The sequence below is a fragment of the Chinchilla lanigera genome, unplaced genomic scaffold, assembly GCF_000276665.1.
Source record: "Chinchilla lanigera isolate Chin_1 unplaced genomic scaffold, ChiLan1.0 scaffold00136, whole genome shotgun sequence".
Classification (NCBI taxonomy): Eukaryota; Metazoa; Chordata; class Mammalia; order Rodentia; family Chinchillidae; genus Chinchilla; species Chinchilla lanigera.
In genome coordinates this window covers 236,013-249,969 of record NW_004955537.1, presented here as the reverse complement: position 1 = coordinate 249,969, position 13,957 = coordinate 236,013, and the positions used below count along the sequence as shown (strand labels likewise).

The 13,957-nt window shown below is 43.1% G+C and overlaps 1 protein-coding gene across 2 annotated transcripts in view; it reads right to left on the bottom strand.

Annotated features, from left to right (window-relative positions):
* Nucleotides 1-275: 275 nt before the first annotated feature.
* The window catches only part of Smap2 (small ArfGAP2), a 46,443-nt gene continuing 32,761 nt past the window's right edge, over nucleotides 276-13,957 (bottom strand). For both annotated transcript variants that reach the window (XM_005410555.2, XM_013507809.1), the window contains 6 exons: nucleotides 12,256-12,342; nucleotides 10,892-10,967; nucleotides 9,604-9,713; nucleotides 8,223-8,388; nucleotides 7,472-7,788; nucleotides 276-1,571 (listed from right to left, as the gene is read on the bottom strand). In XM_005410555.2, the coding sequence (XP_005410612.1) occupies nucleotides 1,446-1,571; nucleotides 7,472-7,788; nucleotides 8,223-8,388; nucleotides 9,604-9,713; nucleotides 10,892-10,967; nucleotides 12,256-12,342 (882 nt within the window). In that variant the 3' untranslated portion in view covers nucleotides 276-1,445. The remainder of the gene's footprint in view (nucleotides 1,572-7,471; nucleotides 7,789-8,222; nucleotides 8,389-9,603; nucleotides 9,714-10,891; nucleotides 10,968-12,255; nucleotides 12,343-13,957) is intronic.

Genomic DNA, 13,957 nt, shown 5'->3' with positions numbered 1-13,957 from the left:
CCCTTTCTGCTCACTCAGGCTTGGGCCCGGTACCTGGTATGTCAAGAGAATTTTTTAAATTACAAGAAGTGAGGGCTCAACACTGTAGTACATACTTGTAATCTCAGCACTCTGCAAGGCTGAAGCAGGAGGATCACAAGTTCAAGTACAGGCTGAACAATTTAGCAACTTAATAAGACCCTTCCAAAAAAAAAAAAGGTACTGCCCTAGAAAGCAGAAAACCTATGTGCACCTCTCCCTCCTCCACGAGTAACACACAGAAAGAGACAGCCGCGTGAATGGGCCTTCCCTGCAATATTTATTGAGGAATTTACACATACACAGGAGAAAGGCAACCAGGCATTGTGGTTCCCACACATGAAATCTTTTAAGCAAAGTTTTCTTGCTTGAATTTTCAGACGGAATGAACAATGGCTGAGAGGAAAGCTGCCCGGGCTCTGCCCCATCACCTGGAAAAGGTGGGTAACAGAGCCCCAGGTCCGTGGGCAGAGGGGGAGGGAATGAGACAGGGAGCTATTCGTGAGATCACAGTCTTTCTTAAACTGTAAGAAAAACTGGCAATGGTTCTCAGCTCTTGATAAATTAACTCCCCTCTGTTGTAAACCTAAAACAAAAACACCAGAGCAGATGGGGAGGGGCAGGAGACGGGAGCCAGTCAAGCCACACAAGCAGCGCTCGCCCTGGGCTCTGTGGTCCTGCAAAGGGCTGGATCCTGCTGAAGGCGGCGAGGGTCTGTGTCTGTGTGTAGGACCTTCAGAGTCTTTGGTGCTAATAAAGGTGACTGAAGCGGGGAGTGCTAAAGCCCCAGGCCCACACAGCAACTCAGAGCAAAATGGAGTAGCATTTTTGCTCATCTTCATAGGGAGGGGCTTGCTTCACCCCAAGGCTAGGGTCAACCTGATCCAAGACGCGAGAAGGGTTTAACGTGACTGCAGTTCTTTCTTCACTCCCATAAAGCATGGGAACAGGATGCCTTCCTCTTCAATCAAAACTTCAAGCACGTGGCAACAGCTTATTAACATGGAGAAGGCCCTCTCTCTCTCCCCTGCCTCACACTCCACTCCTCCAGACCCATGTGAGGGCCTGGCGGGGTCAACCTCGAGGGAAGGTACTGAAAGACGTGCGCATTTTCCCGCAGTTCAAGTGCCTTCTGCCGTAAGTTTCTAAGGTGCTGGTGCAGGACAGAATAAGGGCCGTGGCTGGGGAGGTGTTGGGATGGCTTCAGACATGAACAACATAAAGCAACAGAGAGGCCTGCATGTTTGGGAAGTGGCTGGGTTGGGCAGGATGCCAAACCTTAAATGACTTATTGAGCAATTTCTAAACCAAACATAGAGGTAGGCAAGGGGGATGTACAGGGGTGGAGAGGGGAAGGGGGATGGGAAAAGAAGAGAAACGGGGAGAGCAAGGGTGGAAGAGACTGGCAGCAGACAGATGTCTTGTTTTTATTTCCACATCTGAGGACTGAGAGTCTGACTCGCTGCCTGTCCATTTCCGCCGCTCATCGACTGTCCATAATTCATCATGCCGCTGGCTCCATAGAAGTTCATCCCAGCCATCTGCTGGGTCATCTGGAAGGGAGAGAGGAGAGCTCAGACCAGGCTGTGGGCATCCAGCCAGTTAGTGCAAAGGCTGGGTAGGTGCACCTGCACCTTGCCAGCGCACCGCCAGCGCACAAGACTGTGCGTGTGAGACTCTGCAGGAGGGTGATGCCAGAGAACAAAGGGAGGGAGAGAAGGCATCCTGGGTCTCGGCAGCAAGAAAGTGGCTCGAGAAGCTCTTTTCTTTCTTTCCAGCCCCTCATCCTAACCCAGGGCTTTTCCTTAACTGCCACAGCCAACCCTGAGGTCCAGAGCCGAGTCCCCACTCCAACGCTCTCTCCTCCAGCAGAGGGCAGGCCCTCAGCCCGAGCCTGTGCAGGCTCCCATCTGCAGAGGGGAAGAGGAAAAGCAACTGAATAATTCTAACCGGACAGAGGACCTGCGAGGGGGAGCTGAGAGAAGTCAGTGTGAGGAGGCCTGGCGGGACAGGGCCTCTGTCTATGAGATCAAACGACTGGCTCCTTGCCACCAACCCAAGAAACAATTTGTCAAAGAAAAATACCCGAAATTTCCTGAGCATGGTACATTTTTTTTTACAAGAAGATCTATTTTCTACTACTAACTTTTTTAAAAAAAAATTTCAAACTAAGAACAGTATAATGAAAGTCATGTATCTCTTCCTTAAACCCACCAGCTAACATTTTCCCATATTCTCCCCACTATTAAAAAGTTTACAGTTTTGATGGCATCAAATATTGTAGACATCATGACATTCTGACCCCTTGGTAAGTCAGGAGGAATTCTGTAAGAACAAACACTCTTCTAGAAACACAGTGTGATTGATACCCTACAGCAGAGGAGGCAAACCTATGGCAAACGTGCTATTTGTTTTTAAGAAAAAAGACATTCATGTAGAGTCGTATTTTTTAAACTAAAACCTCAGTGTTCAGTTTAACTGCAGTGTTGGCAGTTTGCGATAATTAAGTGGATTTGGGGTTGCAGTTTGGGCACTCATCTCTAAAAGGTTCGCCATCACTGCCCTAGAGAAATACTAATACAGTATTCTAATATAACCTACATTTCCTTTTCATCTTAGTTTTCTCTAACTTGTAAAAACATTTCTCCACTCTTCCTTCCTGTCCCCCAACCCTGCAACGCTGACATTTAAAAAGACTCCAGGCCTGTTACATTGCAGAGTATCTCTCAATTTGTATTTTTATCTCATATTTTCTTAACACTCGATCTAAGTTACATATTCTTGTTTTTTGGGGGTTTTTTTTGGGACTGGGTCTCACTATGCAGTTCAGGCTGGCCTTGAGCTCACTTTGTAGCACAGGCGGGTCTCAAACTCACAACAATCCTCCTGCCTCAGCCTCCCTAGTGCTGGGAATATAGGCATGCGCCACAACACCTGGCTTGCATATTCTTGGAAAGAATTCTACATAAGATATTGTATCCTTCTCAGGACAAGATAACAAGAAACACATGATATTAATTTGTTTTTGGCTAAAGTTTTTATCATACTTTCAAAATTATAAGCAAGTAATCCGAGTGGTTCAGTGTGTACAAATACCTTGTTCTTTCCACAACTATTGGCTATCATTCTTGTGCAAAGAAGCCTTTCCCTCCCTGAATTCCACACTTATTTTTTCTCTTAATATTACTATGGATTCACAGATGTTTCCATTGAGTGTATTACAATCCATTACTATGATTGTTCTTTTTGATGTTCAAATTGGCCAGTGGGAGCCTCTAGAAACTGGCTCATGTGTCCTTTAGATATGTCTCCAGTAGTTCTATGGCATTTCATATTCACATAAATAAAAATGAAAGAAGGAAAGTAAGTGAATTAAAACCCCAACTGTGAATGCTAGAAAAAGGACAATAATCTGAAAGAAGCAATCAGCAAAAATAAATCAAAATTTCACTAGAAACAGAAAAATGGTTGGGCATGGTGGTGCACATTTGTAATCCCAGCACTCAGAAGGCTGAGGCAGGAGAATCACCACAAGTTTGAAGCAAGCCTGGGTTAAGAGTGAGTCCCAGTACAACTTGAAATGCATTGTGACACCCTGTCTAGAAAGAAAAAAGAGAAAGATGTAGAGACAATCAACAAATCAAAACCCCAGAACTTTTTAAAAAAATTAACAAGCCTAATTGGCATAACTTTTGATTAAATACATTTGAAAACTTTGATGAAACAGGTAATCTTAAGTAAATACAGTTTTCCAAAAGTGACTTCCATAAAAGAAAGAGAACACTACAGAGGAATTACTACAAAATAAAACAGGGCCACACAATTTCACATGGGAATTTTACTAAATTGCGAAGACCAATACTACTTAAATTGTTCCAGACTACAGAAAATGGAAACCCAAAAATACTTTATACAGAGTTAGTCTGTGTACTGTTCCCCCGTATTCTGAAGCTGAAGTTCGGCCTCTTTGGGATGGCAAGAACACAAAATAAAACAAAAACAAAACCTTTTTATAAGTTCAGCACAGTGGCACACACCTCTAGCCTCAGATGCACAGGAGCCGAGGCAAGAGGATCACTGGAGCCCAGGATTCTGAGGCCAACTGAGCAACATAACAATACTAATACACATCGCTTCCTATAAACCAAGGACAACGCTCACACTGACTCTGATGAAGACAGCATGCATACACTGGCACTTCTCCAGGATTCCTTTGCCTGTCCCTTCATGGCCACTCTGAATGATTTTGGTCCAACTCTGATTTCTTTGCGTGAGTATACAGTTCGGTGTTGCTTTGTGAGCCAATCCGAACATCTTTTTCGCCTAATAGAGGAGTTGCCTATTGATATGAGTGATATGTTTGGTTTCAGTTGGGTATATTGTATTTGATTGTGTTTACTGTATTTGCCACACTTTCTAATCTATGGATTCTATTTTCTGTTTTTAAAAATTCTTTTGGCATTTAGAAAATTTTCCATTTTTTAGTCTAGTGATTATCTTTATATTAGTATGTTTACAATGTCCTGGCCTCCTTGTCCCTTACTCAACATCTATGATTTGGTTTGAGAGCTTATTTTATATACCCTTTGACTTCTATTTCTTTTGCAACCATTAACTTATACTGTCCTCTTTTTCTCTCTTTCCCTTCCATTACTTTTAGTTGTATTACTGTCAGAATACAACATGTATATTCTACCCTCGTCACTACCTCTGTTTTAGTCTTAGATTTTCAGTTAAATATTCAATGTTCAATATCAGCCCTTCTAGAAATTCCCATAGTCACCAGCTGGGTGAATGAAGCTTATCTTCTGCTAGATTCCTCAAGAAAGGCCAATAAGCATGATATTTCCGGAATTCTTATATGTTTAAGATCATTTTTTTACAGCCTTCATATAAGGACAGCTTGACCGACTATAAAATATTTGCACACGCTTGAATGTCCTGAAGGTAGCACCATCATTGTCCCACCTTGCTGTTGGGAAGTCTGCTGCCAACTTGGGTGTTTCTGTTTTCTTCTGGTGACATATTTTTGTAGGGTGAGGGGTGAAAAACATCAAGAAGCTGAAGCCCTGAGGACTGTTTTTGTTTGGAAAGTGTAAAGGTTTACTAGGATATTTTACAGTTGACTGTTCTTGGTCAGTTTTCCAAGAATCACAGTGGGCTCTTTAAATATTACATACAAGTTTTATTTCAAGAAAGTTTTCTTGCATTTATAGTTAGCAGCATATTAATCCCATCCCACTCTTTTGTTTTTTATTCTTTTGGTATCTCCAAATGTATGTACATTAGGCTTTCTTTGCCTACTTTCTGTATTATACCTATTGATACTTAATTTGCATTTTCTTAGCTGCTCTATGTCTTTTTCCAATGATATACATATGTATTTTCAGCTGAATCTGTCCTCTTTTAGCTACTTGTATAGCAGTATCTATTTCTAATATGATTTTGTCTTTGTTTTCTTTCCTAACTTCAGTAAACTTTCACAACTTCTAGTTTTTTGTTCATTTCAGTTCTAAGTGTCTGAATTTCTGATTCGAACTATTTTTGTCTTACTGCAAATTTTATTAGTACGTGTTTGTAGTATATGATGATTACATTCATTGTGGGGAACTGGTATGTGCACATAACACATTTCAATTCTTTTTCTGTCCCCTTCCTCTCCCTCCCTCCCTCTCTCTTCATCTCTTGGTCACCTTCCTTTATGTGAAAGTTCCATCCAGATGTTTAATAACATTTTACTGAAGTCGGTGGACTATGCAACCGTTTTTTTTTTTTTTTTCCTACTTCATGACATTTTTGAAGGAGAATTTTTATTACCTGAAATCTTTTCTTCATTACTGGGAATTTAACTCAGGGCTCCACATATGCAAAGCAAGTGCTCTAAAAGAGCTTGTACCCCACTCCCTTTTTATTCTTTATTTTGAGACAGGGTATTGCAGAATTGCCCAGGCTGACATCAAGCTTGTGATCCTCCTGTTTCAGCCTCCCATGTAGCTGAAATTATAGCTGTGTACCAACGCACCTGGCTACCTGAAATGTTTTGATTTTTTTTCTATTTTCTTATCATAGTAACTTTGTATAGACCCCATCTGCCACATTCTGTTTATTTTGTGGTGCTTTATTTTTCTGACTCAGCAGTAATGCAAACAGGTGTGGTGAGGGTTGGGGGAGGCCTACTAGATTTCTGAGTTCAAGAGTCCCCTCTTTTGCTAGTGAAATGATTATTTAGGAGAAGGAGGATGGCGTAACTTCTGATTTTGTTTGTTTTTGAGACAGGGCCTCATTATGTAGTTCAGGCTGGCCTTGAACTCCCTATGTACCCCAGGCTGGCCTTAAACTTGCAGCGATCCTCCTGCCTCAGCCTCCTGAGTGCTGGGATAACAGGTGTGCACCACTGCACTCAGCCTAACCTCTAACTCTGACTCTCTCTTCTACTTCTCATTTGTTTCCCTTTACCACCACATCTCCCAAGAGTCCCTCCTCCTTCTCCATGTTTATCTCCCAACATGCAGTGCTTTTCCAAAGCTACCGTCTATGACCCTATAGATTTCCAGTCTTATTTTTGATCGCCCAAGTAAACGGAGTTCTGATCTGCTAAGTCTCAGACATGTTCTCAGTGTGTCTCCGTTAGGGTAAGTCTCCCTCCTTCTGGGACATGACTTAATCATCCCCAGGCTTCTGTTCCCTCTCCTCTTTGTAGTCTCCTTTAAGTCGCTGGCTCTTAGGGTTTAGGCCTAAAATTCCCCACAGTCTCACGTATTTGGAGGGTGACTGGACTCATCCACTGAGGCGGCCAGCAGCTGGCAGGAGGCGGGCCTGGCTGGAGGTCAGCATCCGCGGATGTGACTTGGGAAAGTGCATTCTGATCCCTGGGTCCTTCACTCCCTCTCTGCTTCCAGGCTGCCATGAGATAAACCGCTGTCCTCTGACCAGGCCTTTCCACTACAGTACTTCTACCTCAGAGCCAGAGAACTACGGACTGAATTCTCCAAAAACCATGAGCCAAGATAAACCTCTCTTCTTTTAAATTGTGGGCACTGGGTATTTTGTCACAGTGATGGGAAAGTGAATAATACGCTGGTTCTGTTGCATTTGGGTTTTTGTGTATCTAACGCCATGCCATTTGGGGCTTTTTATAGTGGTGACAGTAGGTTATGGTCGTCTTATTGGAATTTCTTGTTTGTCTACATATATGTTTTTCTGGGGTTTTGTCTTTGTCTTTTTGAGAAGACATGGAGAGATTCAGATGTAGGCAATTACCCTTACTTTACAGGAACTATGAACTCAGAAAGTCTGACTTTAGATAGGACTTCTAGGAAAACCAAACAAACTTCAGAATGTGTCTCATGTTATTTCATCTACATGGAAAGGATTCATGGGATAAGGGAGAGTCAGAAAGGGAGACTTGGGGAAGGCTCAGAAATCATGTCCCAAGTAAAATGGGGTAGCTTACCTGAGTAAGGTTCCATTGCAGCTGCTGTGCTGGTGGAACCCCATACATAGTCTGGGGCATAGCTGCCATGCCTGCCATGTATCCAGGCTGCTGGGTGGTCAGCATCCCATTTGGAACACCCATCATTGATGCCTGCATGCCACCCATGTAGCCTGCAGGCATGGCCATGGGGGCAACCATTCCAGAGGCTCCTGGCTGAGCTACCATGCCTACTGGTGGGGGCATCATGCTCCCCATGATGCTGCTAGGAGGCGTCACCCCAGGGAAGTTGGGATAGGCTGCGGGATATGCCATCTGAGCAGGAGCCATGAACATTGCTGCCAAGAAAACATACACAACACTCTGTTAAAAAAAAAGACACCAAGTTAGCTCACATTCACTGGCTACTCCTTTCCAGTTAGAATTTTTCAAAATGACTCAACTCTCAATGCTGCCGTACACAGCAAAGCAGCCAGACAGATTCTCTACAAGACTCGCTGTGGCTTCCTGCGAGGTACCAACCTGCCACTTCCCCGTCAGGGAAGAGCCAGGCCTTGAGACAGATTTCACGGGAAGTGTGACAGAAGTGCAGCTCTGGGTTACATTAACATCTATCTGCTGATACTTTGTGACTTACCAGTAATGTCATGTTCAGGTTTGTCTGGTGTATGATGGCCCGTCCCCAAAGTAACTGTCCCTGTCAGAACGCATAACTCTTTGATGTAGCCCTCATGACTCTCCCTGGCACACACCATGACTCCATGGACTCTACCTTGGGTAGGCATCTGAGGCGTCTGCGATCCATATAGCGAAAGGATGGAGTCTTTAGAGAGCTGTTTCTTGCCCACTTCCTCTGATTTGCTTCCTGGCTCCGGGAACAGGTTCAGGTTTTCAGGAACAGAGCTGGCACTCCCTGCAGTTGGCATGGAACCTACCACCTTGGGGCACAGAGGGCAGGGAGAGTGTTGGAATGGTCCTCACGGAGGTCTGTGCATTTCCTCACAGGGCCAGATCCTCTTCATCAGAGTGAGCCCCCTCCAGCTGCTCAAGCTGAAATCCTTTTCCATTTTTTTAATTTCCTTTTGTGAAGGGCCAGCTTGATTTTTTGTCAGCTCCTCAGACTAAAGACCCTTGCCATTTTCTCTTACTTTCTTTTTTTTCTCCCTCCCCTCCCCTTACTTTCTAATTAAATCTTTTTCCTATTTCAAAAATAAAGACTTTTCTTACCTTCTGCTGCCTCTAACATTTGTAATAAGAATTCATGGCTGATGTCAAGTTAATACTTTCTTGACATCTTTACCATACAAATAGCTGGTAGCACCTTACAGATAAGCTCTGGTACTATTCTTTGTTCTTCAGCAAAAGACTAGTTTGGTTTTTAAAAAGGATATAACAGAGAGAAATGAGTTTAGTTCCCAGTGTGGCCTTTTACCAGGTTTACAATCAGAGGTTAATCACTTATTTTTTCTGAATGAATGTTTCTCCATCTGTATAGAATGTCCGTTTTGTGGACCTCTGATGAAATTATTAATGAAATATTCAAAATGGGCTGTTGTAATGATGATTGCCTACAATTTCAGCTTCTCAGGAGGTTGAAGCAGGAGGATCAAAAGTTTGAGGCCAGCCTGGGCAACTTAGCAAGACCCTGTCTCCAAATAAAATTTCAAAAAGGGTTAAGGATATAGTTCAGCAAATACCTGGCACTATTCCTAGTACACACGAGGCATTATACAAATGGTAGCCATTAAAGTTTCAAGTCTTTCGTACTGACAATACCCTGATAGAAACTCAGGCTGAGGAGCTGACTTCAAAGTATGGGCTTGACATTAGGACACATTTTTTGATAGAAGCCCACTCAAAGGACCACCCTTTGGGGCAGGAGATAAAATGGTATGCATAGCCAACCATGAGACTTGTAATCTCAGCAATCTGGGAGGCTGAGGCAGGAGGATCATAAATTTGAGCCCAGCCTGGACAACTTAATAAAGAAAAATGAAAAACAGAATGGACAGTAATCTTAAATTATGATGAAGATGACGTAGTATCAAAAAAAAGAAAGTCCAGTTCCACGAAGGAAGCATAACTTGGTTCCATGATTAAGCTATCACCCTTTCCAGAATGCTCTTTAATCCTGAGAAGTCCCAAAGACTCACCTTTCTAGAAACTGAAGAAGATGGGGATGGGACAGAGGTCAAAAGATCTAAGTCCTTCTCTAGGGCATTGCTGGTCTTACTATTTGTCATAGAGCAGGCCACTGGAGCATCTAGAAAGAGAGATGGAAGTCAAAATGTAGCACTGCTTATTAAGGCCACATCTTCCTTCTGTATATACAAAGACAGGACAGAGGCCTAATGTCCTATATGAACATGAAAATCCAGTCCTCAGCAACTACTTAGCTGAGATAGAGCTTGCTCCTAACAGCTCTCACCCAACAGTCCCAGTGGCACTCTGGGGTAGCCTACAGCCCAGCAAACAGGCACAGGGCAGCAGAAACCCTGTGTTGCTGAGGCAGCACAGCTGAAAGGCTGGCTGGCTGGCTCCCTGCTGGCTATGTGAAAGGCAAAGTGTGAAGAAAAGTCCAGAAACTACAAGTCTATAGCCTAACGAACCTACATCAGCAGCAGTGGGCTCAAACAAAGTGCAGCCATTAGCACAGTGAGAGGCAGAGAACAGGCTTTCTTTCTGAAAGGGGCAAAATCACTAGTTCAGGATTTCAAAGGGAAATGACCACGATGTAACAAGCCATCTCAAAAACTGGTTGTATCTAGCTATGCATGGTGGTGCATGCCTGTAATCCCAGCACTCTGGGAGGCTGAGGCAGGAGGGTTACAAGTTCCAGCCCAACCTGGGTAACTTAGTAAGATCCTTTCTCAAGAAAAAGAGCTGGGAATATAGCTCAGGGTGAAGGCCCTGGGTTCAAGCCCCAGTACCACATATACAAAAAATGGGTTGCACCTGAAAAATCAAGAGGTGAGAATAAGCAGCAGCATTCAGCAAAGTGACAAAAGATTCGACAGTGCTCTTCAGTGGGACTGAAAACATTTACTGAGTGCTTAGTATGTGCCAGGCACCAAGAGCTTTAGAAGCATCACTCCACTTAATCCTTCTAATATATCTGAAGTAGAGATTCTCATCACTGCCCCGATTAGGAAAGTGATACTCAGAGGTAAGGTATACAACTCAAGGTCACACAGATAGTTAAGTGGCACAGTTGGGACTCCGGCTCAAAGGCCAAGCTACACTGTACTGGTGCCCTGAAAAATGTCACAGTAAACACTTCCTTTGAGCAACTGCTCAGATGAAAATCTAACAGGAGGAATATGAGAGAATTACCCTAGTGAAGAAGACACAGAGGAGTCCCTTTTCTACCAATGTTCCCGGGGTCACTGAAAATACATTAAAATTAGTAAGAATATGGGAGCTGAAAAGTCTAACTCTTACCAAGGCCCAACAAATCCATGACTGGTGCTGTGGATTTTGGGGAACTCTTCCGAGGTAGCTGTGGATCTTCTTTTTTCTGTGGATACAGTGAAAATAAAGAAATAAGCAGATGCTTTTGAACTATTTTCCTCTCCCGAGGTAAAAACCACAGGTACTCTTGTGGTAAGGTTCTGTTACTCAAAGACAGTTCCAAAGAAACAAAATTCAAGAAGTACCAGGAGGCATGACAGCATAAATTGAACCTGCAGTGAAACAGAAGCCTGTTCCTATTTTTTTTTTTTTTTTGGTTTTTCTCTGGTACCGAACTCACAACCTTGCACTTGCCAGGCAGGCGCTTTGCCGCTGAGCTAAATCCCCAGCCCCTCCTATTTAGCTTTCTAGAGCAGCAATGATTTCTGAAACCAACAAGTTAGCAGGAGATTTGACAGAAAGTGCAATTTTTTGCCCCCCTCCACCAAATAAGGAAAAAGGTAAGTATTTGATGGTAGAAGGGTCAGGAACCAATTAATCTTCCAATAGTTAGAAAACCTTTAATAATGAAAGGGAAGCTGGGTGTGGTGATGCAAGTCTGTATCCTAGCACTCTGGGAGGCTGAGGCTGCAAGACTGCAAGTTCAAGCCCCACCTGGGCAACTCAGTGATTTAGCAAGACCCTGTCTCAAAATAAAAAAGGAGGTGGGGCTATAGCTCAGTGTGAAAGCCCTGGATTCAATCCCCAGGAGAAGAGGAGAGAAAAGAAGGAGGGGGAGGGGGGGAGAGAAGGGAGGGAAAAGAAGAAAGAAGAGAAAAAAGGGGAAATCAGTTTAAAAATTACCTAATTCACTCTGCCCCTATCACTAGTAACGGGGTCCACAGGCAATGTAGTTTACGGTGATGATAAAAGACTCCTCCTTTAGCAATAGTAAAAAGTCCATTCCCCTAACAGTCCAAGCGGGTAGAGAATCTACCACTACAGCCACAGTACACTATGGAAAAGGAGCTGGTGTGGCCTAACATGGGGACACAACTCTTAACTGGAACAGGAAAACACGGTACAGGAGACCTAACAAGAGACAGCCTAAAGTGTGGGCAGCCTCTGCTCGGAGGGCGTCACACAGTCACTGCATTCTGGCAGGGAAGGTGCCTCGTGCTTAGATGGGACAGACGGGGCTCCCAAGTTCCCACATGGCCCCGAAGAAAAGTGTTACAGAGCACATCAGGCAGTAGCAGCAACAGAAAGAAGCCTAAATGGCTGCAGGTGATCTGGTCTAAATGTGGAACCTTGGTGCAAAACGGTATCAAATCCACCTGCCACGGGCTCTCCTCTCCCCTTCCACATGAACACCCCCAAGATCATCCCCAGGACGCAGTTACTGTCCCACTTACCATTTTCACTTTCTCAAAAACAACAGGTTCCATTTTCTTCTCTGGAGCTGGCTCATTCCCTCTTTTCCATTTGTCATCTTTTTCTTTCTGAAATGATTTAACAACAAAATAAACATGGTGACTAATAGATCAATAAATGATCATTCCAAATGGCCAAAAGGTCCAAGTATTCCAAAAGTTCCTAATGACTCTGTTGCAGGACTGTGACAACCTTGGGAGAGCGTCCTGAGATAGCATATGAGAGTGGATTTCCTCTACCTGAGCCTTACTAGGCAAGGCGTATTCCAAACATCTTAGGCTCTCTCACCCTCTAGGTCTGTCTAACCCACTTACGACTCCTGAAATCTGCAGTATAAGCTATACACAGAGGCTAAAAAGTTCACTCCCCATTTTTGCCTCAAATTTAAAGAGGCCTGGGGATACACCTCAATGCAAAGGTGTGGGTTCAACCCTAGCACCACAGAACCAAACCAAACGAAACAAAACAAAAACAATGTTCATGCTTTGAGGGGTATCCGTCTCATCTCGATAATTTGGTCAATAAATTCATGTTCATCTCATTCAGTTTATATCTTTGTGATTTTTATAAATTTAATCATAGATCTTCTTACTATTTATCTCCTTTTTAAAAAACCAGGAAAAAAATCCTTAATTTCAAGATTTAACAAGAGAAAAAACAAAATTAAGGAAATAAAATAAGAGAGAATTAGGGAATTCTAAACAGGGATTATAGTACATTTTTAAAGGTGTCCTGAATGAGTCACCTGTATAAAATCAAAAAGCTTTACCAAGAAAAAACATTAGAAAGTCTCTCCCAGTTTTTGTTACTTCCAGAGACAATTTCCTAATGCTTTCACAGATTATAAGGTGATCGGTCACATTTTGACCTCACATAAACAGCTACTAAATGGCAAACAGACCCAAAATGTAAACAAGGACCGGGGATGACTCAATAGTAGAGCATTTGCCTATCAAGTATGAGGTCCTGTGTTCAAGCCCCAGGACCAGACGGGAAAAAAGTAACCTTAAGAATATAGGCTCAGGAGGCTGAGGGATCAGCACGAGTTCAAGGTCAGCCTGGACTACATGGTGAGATGCGCATCTGAGAAAAAAATAATAATAATAATAGGAGGCACATAGACGGCTAATGCCTGTAATCTCAGTAGTTGGGAAGCTGAGGTAAGAGGGTTGCAAGTTCAAGCCCAGCCTGAGCAACTCAGTGACTTAACTGGTCTCAAAATAAAAATGAATTTTAAAAGAGGCCTGGGGATACAGCTCAATGCAAAGGTGTGGGTTCAACCCTAGCACCACCGAACCAAACCAAACAAAACAAAACAAAAACAAAGTACAGCATGCATATGAAAAAAACGTTCAGTCATGGTGACTGAAAATGCATTTTAGGTAGGAGAGAGATACTAACAGTGATAATACCTAAAGTTAGTAGGGATGAAGTAAAGCTAGTTTTCTTATACAGTGCTGAAAAGACTGTAAAATGACACAACTTTTGGAAAGTATTCTGGCAAAAGTATGAAGAGACAAATATTAAAATCCTTTGGTCTAGATAACAACATTTTAATGAATCTTAAGAAAATAATCTGGGGCTGGGAATTTAGCTCAGCAGCAAAAGCGCCTGCCTGGCAAGCGCAAGGTCGTGAGTTCGGTTCCCGGTACCGGAGAAAAACCAAAAAAAAAAAAAAAAAAA